Source organism: Hyperoodon ampullatus (genome assembly GCF_949752795.1).
Source record: "Hyperoodon ampullatus genome assembly, chromosome: 19".
Classification (NCBI taxonomy): Eukaryota; Metazoa; Chordata; class Mammalia; order Artiodactyla; family Ziphiidae; genus Hyperoodon; species Hyperoodon ampullatus.
Window position 1 is genome coordinate 27,746,131 of NC_136932.1, and position 11,352 is coordinate 27,757,482.

At 53.7% G+C, this 11,352-nt stretch overlaps 2 protein-coding genes and 1 pseudogene across 3 annotated transcripts in view; all 3 read left to right on the top strand.

The window, feature by feature from the left end:
- LOC307067905 (RAD52 motif-containing protein 1-like) overlaps positions 1-11,352 on the top strand; it is a gene marked incomplete at both ends in the record, with an annotated part of 261,539 nt that overhangs the window by 71,202 nt on the left and 178,985 nt on the right. The window lies entirely within an intron of this gene.
- LOC307067398 (uncharacterized protein SPEM2-like) lies at positions 871-3,844 on the top strand (annotated as a pseudogene). Its single transcript has 4 exons — positions 871-1,018; positions 1,361-2,629; positions 3,415-3,499; positions 3,824-3,844. The product of its transcript is annotated as an uncharacterized protein SPEM2-like (transcript).
- LOC307067400 (acetylcholine receptor subunit beta-like) lies at positions 3,856-10,965 on the top strand (the record flags this gene model as incomplete). The annotated part of the gene is made up of 5 exons (XM_079724874.1): positions 3,856-4,081; positions 9,145-9,368; positions 9,863-10,044; positions 10,384-10,546; positions 10,852-10,965. The coding sequence occupies 5 exons, from the start codon at positions 3,856-3,858 to the stop codon at positions 10,963-10,965; spliced, it is 909 nt and encodes a 302-aa protein (XP_079581000.1).

Sequence of the window (11,352 nt, forward strand, 5' to 3'; positions counted from 1 at the left end):
GGACTAGTGGTCGTTTTTTCTTTGTTTTGACCTTTCTGTACTTTATTGTATTTTGTAATATGTATTATCTTTAGGATAAGAAAAGGTTCTTTCTAAAAGGATGCATTTGTAATGAGGATAAAAAAGCACACTGTAAAAACCTTAAGTTCCAGCTGTGATGCTCAAACTTTGGACAAGCTACTAAACTGCTCTGTGCCTCAGTTTCTCCATCTGTAAAATGAAGCGAATAATAGTATCTGCTGCCTAGTCTGAGGATCATATGAGAAGATGAGAACAAAAGCATTATACAGTATACATCAGAGGTTACAAACTGGTGTGTTTTGTGTGGCCCATGTTGTTGGCCAGCAGAGTTTAAAAGTTGAATTGGTTTGCTACTTTTAAAATGTGGCTATTTCACAGAGCAATTTGGATTTCTGGCTTCTCTTGAAACTTTTAAAGAACTGCAGGCTAGTTCTAAGAAGCCCAACAGGCTACGTAAGTGGTCCTAATGTCTTGAACAATGAAATGGAGGAAATCCTATATGCATGATCCAGTCACTATGAAGACTGTCTCTCATCTGTAGCAACCCTGCTTGCAAATCAAGTTAAGCAAGGCCCCATGGAGACAGAAGGACAGACTGAACTCTGGGGACTAGGCTCCATGTAGTGGGAGCCGAGGGCAGAGACGGCCACCTAAAGGACCAGCTGAGTGGATGAAAGATTGGACAACTCCGCATTGTGACTCCCTGCAATGGGCCTCATTATGACCATGCTCCCTCACCTGTTGGTGGGTGTCCCCAGGTCCTGGCATGAGTGCAGTGTGGGTCAGGGCCGGTGGGGTTGAGGGGGGTGGGGCGTCCCACGGCTCAGGCGGCCCTAGGACCCGCCCACCATGGAACACCAGCTCTGGTATGACAACCTGGGGTGCTGCCATCAATACCAAGAAAGTACCCAGAATGCGGAGGACTTCCTAATCCTGTTGCTGGGCCTTGTCATTCTTGTCAGCTTTGGGATCAGCATGGCAACTATGGTCAGCGATGGTTGGGGATCACCAATAGGGGTTAAGATGGCTGAGGGTGGGAACCAGCTGCAGCCTGCACCTCCGTCTGCAGGAACGGTCTTGGCTGGGAGTGGTGGTGAGGGTAGAGAGCCTGGCCTTCATTTTCACCCACCCCACCTCACCCCACACCAGATATGGCATGGGCTCCAGAATGCCTTAGACAAGACCATGTATTGTATTATTCAGAAAAGTAACTATAGAAGACAGCTAGGGGGCACCCCGCCTCGCCAGTCCCAGGGCCCTAGAAACCCAGGCTCCCAGGTTCCCAACCCTGAAATCTTCTGACAGTTGCCCTGCCCTCACGGACTCTCGCCTCCCACAGATGAAATCTCACAGGCTTGTGAAAGTTCCTCCAAACATCCTCCAGCCAAGGCCCAAGACATCCACATCCACTGCACCCTGGACCCTGTGGAAGTGAGAATGGCCCGGCCCACTTGCTACTCCTCGTCCTCCTACCACCATCTCCGCAACCGTAGCCGCAGCTGCAGCCGCCACCCCTGAAGCCACCAGGGGAGGCCCAAGAATTTAGAAAATTCCCCTCCAGCTGCTCAGGCTTCCGTAGGCCGCATCGCCTCCACGGGATGTCACAGCTGCCTCCGATGCCCCCCTTTAACTGGGAGGACCCGGACTCCTACCTGGAGGAGGAGGACCAACTTTCCTTCCCACAACCCAAGTACCCGTGGGGTTGCTGGGGAGGGCTCTACCGGCAGATGGGTCTGCCCTCCAACGTGGGCCTCTGGGGTCGACAGGGTGGGATCCTGGCCATCCAGCCACCAGCCTGTCTCTACCTGTCGCCCGAGCTGCACCGCATGTCCAGGCGTGTGGAGGCCAAGTCTGAGCTAGGGCTGCAGTCCTTCGGGGCCCCTTGCTCGCCATCCCGCATCTGGGGCAATGTGGATGCTGACCAGTGGACCTCGTCTCCATCACTTACCCGACGGCTGCCCCCTAAGAGCTCGTGGGTCCCTGGGGTCACAGAACTTACCCCTCAGGGGGCCATCTCCCATATGACTCCTGGGATCAGCGGCGGCGTGGTCTGGAGGGTTCTGAGCCTCCATCAGCTCTGGTGCCTCAGAGCTACAGGCCCGAAGCATGGCAGCGCAACTCCCCACCGGCCCACGGACGGAGCCTCCACAGCTGTGCTCACAGCCAGCCCAACCACAGCCCGCACCACTCCACGGGACACTTGAACTACTCCCGGGATCCCCACGAGGTGCGGCGCTGGGCGGCCGAATGGGCAGAGATGCTGCCTGTGCGGCACCCTCTGGCCGCCTCCGCCTCCCTCACGGTGCTGGCCGAGGCCTCTACCAGTGGGCCTCGGATCCCAGCTCAGCGCTGCTCCTCCACCCCTCCCAGACTCTGCCCGACATCCAGGCTACCGAACGCCCTCCACCCACGCCCACCTTCATGCCACTCAGCCGGAACCCAGGGGGAAATGCCAACTACCAGGTGTATGACAGCCTGGAGTTGAAGCGGCAAGTGCAGGAAGCCAAGCGCGGGCCAACTCGCTGCTACCTTCCACCTCGGCCTCGAGGCCCTCTCTGCACGGAAGCCAGACTGGGAAAATGAACTGGCCAGCAGCTAATGGGGGCGGGTGGGGAGCGGCAGGGCATGGAGAGAGGAATAAAGAGCGCCATGGTCCAGAAAACATTGGCGGTCTGTGGCTTGGAAGCGCCACTCCTTCTGCCAGCTTGGGTCCCTGCCTTTGGCTTCCTGCAATAAGAAGCCAGTGTCCCCTTCTGGGCCTGAGGGTCCCGTTGGTTTAGTGGCCACAGTCCTGCCAGCAGGCCCCTCCTGGTCTGATACCATGCACTAAGTAGATCTGCAGCTGCAGTCTCCAAACCACTGGTCTCTTGGCACCTCCTCTGTGTCTCAGCTGTCCCTGTCCCCAAAGAGCCTCATACAAGAAGCTGCTTCCAAACTGGGAGGTTCCACATCTGGGCAGGTCCAGCTCCACAGCCAGTGAAGGGCATGAAGAAGGCTGAGGCTCTGGACTCCAGCCAGGCCTTCCTCAGGGCTCTGAGGCCAAGGTCTTTCTAGTCTCAGGAGGGGCCAAGAGATGGAACGTGACATTTGAACAAGTGAGTCAGTGGGCGGTGAGCGAATGTTTGACAGCTCGAGGGGAGGTGTGCCGGCCTCCGGGCCCTGTTTGGCTGTCCAGGCTCAGCTTACCTCACCCGGGGAACCATGGAATGCCACGCCTGGCCCTCCTTTTCATCCCCCTCCCTCACTGTGACGCCACCACCTGCCCCATTATGACCCAGTCTGTCTCCCAGTCTATATATATGGAGGCCAGCGGACTCAGGCAGTCCTGGGACCCCCGGCCATGGCTGAGCAAACCCATTACCTAGCCGAGGCGTGCTCTGGCACCACACCCAGGAAATGCCAAGACCTAGGAGACTCAATTCTTCTGATCCTGGTCAGCATCATCTTGCTCAATGTGTGGATGAACGTGGTGAATCTGGTGAGGGCAGGATCTGGGCAGTGTGGTTGGGGGAGTCCTGGGGTCTAGAAGGGGCTGAGATGGGATGGCTGCTGTAGTGTGGCCGAACAAGGGTTGGATTTCAGGGCTCACCCTGATCCCAAACTCCACGCTCCCTTGCTTCCCTCAGCTCTGGATGCATCTGAAGAGATTCTTGCGGGCAGGTTTCAACCATATTTTCCCCAAAGGTAAGTGGGCGCCAGTGTGGGCTCAGGGGATGTGGGCCTGTCCCCTTTCTTCTATCCCTGCCTTGATTCTCAGCCCCTCAAGAACCCAGGCCCTGTCCCATCTCGCCTTTCCCTGCAGACAAGCAAGCCAGCTGTGTAGGCAGTCATCGCATGCGCTGCTCCGTGGATCCCAAGAAGCTGCGTTCAAGAGTTTCTCCCCGCTTCCGCCATCGCCCGAGCTTCCTGCACAGGCACCCAAACCACCTTGAATCCCGGATACCAGAAACAGATGATGAGACGGCTTCTAAGTGCTGCTGGACGCCGCCTCAGTGTGGACGGGCTCGGGCTTCCACGGAGGCTCCACGGGGACTGTGGAAGGAGGGGGTAGTGGGAGCTGGTGAGGCCCCTCCGTTCACAGCCTTAAAGTCCCAAGCCACCTTTAACTCCAGGTGAGAGACATCTTCCAAGCTCCGCAGGAGAAGCAAGGTGGACGTGGTTCCACTCTGCCTGCCCCAAGAGAGCAAGACTAAGACCCCAGACTATGACTCAGCCCAGGCCCCAGCCCGGGCCCAGACCTGCCCCCCAGTTCAGCTCCCTGCACATTCTCCTGCCAAGGCCCAGACCTTCTCCTACAAGCACCCCTCTGTGCACGCCCCACCTCAGGCCCAGACTTGCTCCACATTCCACCTCCCTGAGCACACTACACCCCAGGCCCAGACCCCCTCACCAGCCCTCAACCCTGAGCACAGCCCTGCCCAGGTCCATGGCCCGGAGCATACCTCAGCCCATACCCCAGCCCAGGCCCAAGCCCAGGCCCCCTCACATGCCTCAGCCCAATTCCTGGGCCACACTTCTCTCTGCACCCTGACCCATGCTCATCTGACCTATACCCATGCCAACACTCTGGTCCCTCCCCCAACTTCTGCCCCTGCTACTACTCCTGCCCTAGCCCCTACACCAGCCCCTGTCCCGATCTCTGCCACAACCTCTGTCCCAGCACTGGTCATGGCCCTGACGACCACTCCAGTCCCTTCCACCACCCGTACCCCCATCCTAGATTCTATTCTCTCTACCTTGTCTACCTTCGACCAAGGCCTCTCCTCTGGCCATGTGGTCTACTATGCCCGCAGCATGAAGCAGAACTTATTCCATGTGTGTCCCCCTCAGAACTCTGGGTACTCCAGAAATGACTTGGGTACCCTCTCCAGGCCCCAAGAGGGGCATGGTCTGGTGAGCTCTGGTACAGCTGAGCAAACACTGAAGCAATGTAGTGGGGACAGTGCCAAGCCCTCCACAGGGTCCATACTGGGTTACGTGGAGTTGGGGAATATGGAATGGAAGATCCCAAATGATGCCAAAGACAAATTTGTACAGTCCAAGACCTTCGCTCACCGTAGCTCCCATCCTTGCCAGTCTGAGAAGAGAAACACGGATCCCCAGACTCCAGTCTACCCCAAATTCCAGGTGTACTCCAAGGATGCTGCACCTTCTCAACCTTGCTTCCATTCTCCGACCAGTGCCCAGAGCTCACCATGCACCATGCCTCCACCATGCACTCTTTCTCTGCCTCTTGTTTTCCCAGATCCTTTGTCCTTCATCAACACAGCAACCACCAGAAGCCCTCCACCTTAATACAAACCCTCACCTTTCCCCCAACCTCCAAGTCTCCTCAGTCTGTCCTCTCTCCCCAGGGCCCCATCCCTCCCCAGTTATCCACCACTTCCCAAACACCAAACCAGCCCCAACCCCCAGAACTTCATGAGAGTCTAGGTCTCAACCAATGCTCTGTCCTCCAAAGGACCCCAGGCCTTACCGGAGACACAGGCCTCCCCAAGAACCCAGGCCTTGCTCAAGATCCAGGCCTCCACGAACTTCGAGGCCTTACCGCAGACCCTTACCTCTGCAAGAATCCAAGCCTTTCCCAAGACTCTGACCTTCAGAAGAATCCAGTCATTACCCAAGATTCTTGGCCACAGAAGAGTCCATGCCATGCCCAAGACTCTGCAGTCAACAAGAGCTCAGTCCTTTGCCAGGAGTCTGATCTCCATAAGAGCCCAGGTCTTGTGCAAACCGCTCGCCTCCATAAGGGCTCAAGCCTTACCCGAGACTCCGGAGACTACAAGAATCCAGGCCTGACCCAAGATTCTGGAGTCTGCAGGAGCCAAGGCCTTACTCAAGATTCTGACCTCCATACGAATCCTGGACTTACCCAAGATGCTGGAATTTACAGGAGCTCAGAACATACCCATGACCCTAACTTCCACAAAGACTCAGGAATTAATCGAGATCCTGGCCCCCATAAGAGTCCAGCCCTTACTCAAGACTCTGGCTTATCCAAGAGACGAGGCCTCCATAACAACTCAGGCCTCCACAAGAACCCTCTAGGAACTGACTCTGTCCAAGTTTGGGGCCCACGTCAGACCCAAAATTCATTTATATCTGAGACAGTTCCTCGAAAGGAGGATGCAGGGCAGCACATACCATGGACTTCTGTCCCAGCCAGTCACAACTCCTGCTCTGCCAAGGCTCAGGGGCCCTACAATGACCTGCTAACCTCCTCGCAGCGAACAGGCAGCTAAGCCTGGGTGTACCACCCGATACCGTTCCCCCAGCCTGCCAGAACTATGGCCAGATGTCTACACCTCCCAAAACCAGCAGGCACCTGGCTAGGGCGTGTGGTCTTTGACGCCCGCCAGAGACAGCAGACAGGGACAAGTGCGAAGCTCTCTCTAGGGCGTGTGGTCTTTGACGCCCGCCAGAGACAGCAGACAGGGACAAGTGCGAAGCTCTCTCTAGGGCATGTGGTCTTTGACGCCCGCCAGAGACAGCAGACAGGGACAAGTGCGAAGCTCTCTCTAGGGCGTGTGGTCTTTGATGCCCGCCAGAGACAGCAGACAGGGACAAGTGCGAAGCTCTCTCTAGGGCGTGTGGTCTTTGACGCCCGCCAGAGACAGCAGACAGGGACAAGTGCGAAGCTCTCTCTAGGGCGTGTGGTCTTTGACGCCCGCCAAAGACAGCAGACAGGGACAAGTGCGAAGCTCTGTCTCCCAGGCGCCTTCATAGGGCGACATCCAACTGCCGGAGTCCAGCTCCAGCGAGTCAAGGGATACCCGAGGGATAGATAGCGTCGGCGAAGGAAATAAATCTATTACACTTCTTAAAGTATCAGCATTGCATGTTTCTCTCTCTTCTTTATTGTTTACAATCACAGGTTTATATATTGTAGTTGATTACATTACCAGGTATGTGACCAAACAATCTTAGCACAATCAAACCTCAAAATGTTCTATAAAGATTTTTTTTTAAAAATATGCCCTAGTTTCTAGATGTCCTATTAAAATATTTCCCAAGTTCCCATTAATCACAGGTTATTTCTTAGTAACCAAGCCAAGCAGTTATATGATTATTTTAATTGTAAAAGTTGAAGCTACTTGTTCCTATTTCTCTTCTTGCATGGGCAACCTTTTACAATGGTTCCACGAAAATATTTACAATGTACCCTGCATGCCCTTTCTCGTTGTTTCCTTCAACTGAGACAGTGCTTTCTCCCTATCCTAGCAACTAATTCTGCTCTAGGCATTTGCTTTTCTATAATTAATCTTCCTTTATAATAGAACCATAAATTTCCTATGTCATCAGGAACTCCAGCCCATGGCCATAACTCCATACTAGAGGGTGTTTTTCATAAAAATATCCCTTTAGTTCCAGGCTCTTAATTCTTTACCCATTTCCCCGGGTCTTTAGTGGGTACTTCCCATTCTGTGGTAGTTTCAGGAGGGGGAGTCCTAGAGGAATTTTTCTTTCACGTGGAGCAACATCCCCCCAAAATTGCCCCTATATTTAAATTTATTATCATAAAACATAACAACAGAGCTGTAGTCCACCTTCCTGGCACGGCGCTGCCTTGCAGTTTCGCCTTCCGTTGCTTCATGACTTTGTCATGGTGCAATGGCTCCAGGATGGCTTCCAACATCCAACAACTCACCGGAGACCATCAAGGAGTGGGGATATCAGTGTGTGGTGAGAAACATAGAAAAAGAGGGGACAGGTAAGCATGAGGAATAAAGAGACAAGAGAAGTGTTCTGTGGACTTTGGAGGACATCCAACCCAGCCCCATCCCACAGGGCCTGATGAGGACCGAAACTATCCCTGCTTTCCCTCCATCGCTCTCTAGCTAAATCCGTTATCCCCAAGGCCCTAGAGCTGCACTGTCAATTACAGTAGCCACTAGCCAAAGGCCTATTAGAATGTAAATTACTTAAAATTAAGGAAAATTAATTCTATTAAAAATTAAGTTAAAAAGCTAAAACTTCTCTTCCTCAGGGAACAGAATTTCCCTGACATCCAATTCTGTTCCCTGGCAGTCCAGTTGTTGGGACGTGGCGCTTTCACTGATGTGGCGGTGGTTCAATCCCTGGTCAGGGAATTCAGACCCCGCAAGCTTCATGGCTTGGCCAGAAAAAAAACAGAAATTCTCTTCCTCAGTGCCATGATCTTCTAAGTGCTCAGTAGCCACATGGAGTTAGTGGCTACCGCATTGGATGGCACAGATTTAGAACATTTCCATCATCATGAAAAATGCTATTGGAGAGCAGTGCTTTAGAGCTTAGAGCAATTTTCCTTTCCCTGTCACCCACCCCCAGCATCTTAAAGCTCCCCCAGAGCGCAGAGAACTTAGTTCTTTTTAGGGTGGCTCAGAAGCCACCCTCTGGGGAGGAGGTAAGATGTAGGGATGGGCACCCAATGCCTGATTTCCCCAGCCTGTGAGAAAGAGCCCAGGCTTCAGTTTTCCTCATCTGGTCTCTTGGGTCACGACCAGATGTATGCAAACTTGCCTCCCCCATTCTGGGCTGTGTTTGGGGCTCTTGGTTGATCTGATTTACATTTTAATGGGATCAATGTGGCTGCTCTGTTGAGAACAGTCAGCAGGGGGGCAAAGGATGAAGCAAAGAGGAGGCCTTTGTAATAACTCAGATCTGAGGTAATGGTGGCTTGTACCAGGATGGTAGTGGTAGATGGGATAGGTCAACAGTTTCAGGATATATGTTGAAGGTAGAGCCAATAGGGTTTGGTATGGATTGGATATGGGATGAGAGAGAGGAGAGCTGAGAATGACTCCAAGGGATTTGGCCTGAGCCACAGGAAAGATCGAGTTGTCATTTATGACCTGAGGAAGACTGTGTGGGGAGTCGGTGGTGAGGGAATTAAGTTTTGGACATGTTAAGTTCGAGATGTCTATTGGACACCCAAATGGAGAGGTTAAGTAGGCAGGTGGATACAAGTGTGGAATTTAGGGGAATCAGTCCAGGTTGGAGGTATAAATGTAGGAGTTATTTGCATGCAGTTGGCCCTTCCAAAAGCCTGTCCTTGAGTGGGCTGGAAACACGGTCACTGATTATGCCAGGGAGATTGCTTTCTGGCAAAGCCTAATCCTTCCGCCTTCCCCTCTGTCCCCCAAGTAGAGCAGATGGGGCTCTCGATCTTTGCCCTGCTGACCCTTACTGTGTTCCTGCTGCTGCTGGCAGACAAAGTGCCTGAGACCTCCCTGTCTGTCCCCGTCATCATCAAATACCTCATGTTTACCATGGTCCTCGTCACCTTCTCAGTCATCCTTAACATCGTAGTCCTCAACCTGCACCATCGCTCACCCCACACCCACCAAATGCCCCTTTGGGTCCGTCAGGTAAGAAGATCTCCTCTCCAACCTGTGTTAACTCTCAATCCCAGTATTTGGCTTTTTGTCCAGGTATCGCTCCTCACTCCCACCAACTTTCAACCTTCCCTTTCACAGACCTGAGGGAGAACTACAACTCCTGGTAGAGTGTCAAAGTGCCAAGGTCTTTGGGTGTTGAAATGTTGCCCAATTAATTTTATCTTCCCATCATTAACATTGCGTAGATCCCAGACTCTCTTCATCAATACTGCCCATCGTGGGTCCCAAGGAAGCATTCTCAGGGTTAGGTACTATCAGGGTGGAAGCCCTCAGAACTTTTCTTTCCAGTCAGGATGCCTCCTAACCCCCTTAAGGACTCTTGGGCTGTGTAGTTGCATTTCATCTGTGGGATGCATACACGCATGCGCAGGAATGGGCACGTGCCGTGGGGGTGGTTGGCGGCTTCCCTTCTGGTCTGAAAGCATAAGAGCCCCCTCCAACACGCCTCTTCTTCTACTCTGCAGATCTTTATCCACAAACTCCCTCCGTATCTGGGTCTGAAGAGACCCAAACCTGAGAGAGACCAGATACCGGAGCCACCTCCTATACCTCTCAGGGATTCTCCAGGAAGTGGCTGGGGTCGGGGAACAGATGAATATTTCATCCGCAAGCCACCACATGATTTTCTCTTCCCCAAACCCAACAGGTAGTATCTACTCCCCATGGCCCACGTAGAAGGGAGAGGGCGAACTACAGTTCCCAGAAGACTGTGCGGAGGCAGGCGTCCTAAGCTCTCAGAGGATGTCGTGGTTGAGCATCATGGGAGTTGTAGTCCCCCTTCTGTTGCCCACTGTGCGGGGAGGTGGGAACTAAAGCGTAAGGGAATAGGAGGAATTGCGGAAGGCTAGAGAGGTCGCCGCTGTTGAAGAGAACCTGAAGGGCTCTCTCACGTTTGGAAACCTGGATGGGCGTTGGAGGAGGGAGTTGGGGCGGGGCCTAGAGCACCCACGCAGGCCGTCTTTGTGCCCCGGTCGTGGCCAAACAGACTCGCCTCTTCCACGTTCCAGCCTGAACTGTCTGCCCCGGACCTGCGGCCATTTATCGATGGTCCAAGCCGGGCTGTGTGCCTGCCTCCCGACCTACGGGAGGTCGTTTCTTCAATCAGCTACACCGCTCAACAGCTGCGGGAACAGGAGGACCACGAAGCTGTGACTCCAAAGAGGGTGGGCTAAGGCAAGGCCTGGGTGGCCTTGGCTCCACCGGCAAACTTAGGCTCCGCCCCCAGAACTCGATTTTTTTTTCTGATTGGAAGTTTGCCTCACTTGGTCCCGCCCCCTGGCTTCCCACTTGTTCTTTACTCACATCCGTCGCCCGCAGTTTCGCTCTCTGCTATTCTGCGGTCCCGCCCTTGTCTCAAAGCTGTGGTATTAGGACCTGGGTGCGGTACAGGGCCTTGAGGCCGCCTTCCCTGGTTGTCTGGAGCCCAGGAACAGTTTAATCTTCCTACCCCCAGTTGAAGGAGGACTGGCAGTTTGTGGCCATGGTGGTGGACCGCCTCTTCCTGTGGAACCTCGTCATCTTTCTGGACGCCACGTACCACTTGCCCCCTCCCGACCCCTTTCCTTGAGGACGAGAGGGCTGAGACCGAGGTCCTCGGCCACTTGAATTGAGAGTTTGATAGTACTCTCAAGTCCTATCCCTTTCTGCATCTTAACTCCTTCACTAGGAGTCCAATCCTCTCCTCGTTTCGTTTCTAGGGAGGAAGCCCAAGTGGGACTGGGCAGCTGGGGGCCTTGGGCCCACCTGACATGCACTATCCGCTTATTTACTCTTTGGCTTCTTGAAGAAGCCCTGTTGGATATTCACATCTAGGTTGGCAATGAATGGAACAAAGAACAAGAACTAGATTGTAAGCCTTCTGAGGGCAGGAACTATGGCTGTTCACTGTAATATCCCCAGCACCGAGCACAGATCCTAACCTATACAGCCGGTACCTCTGATTGAATGAATAGGG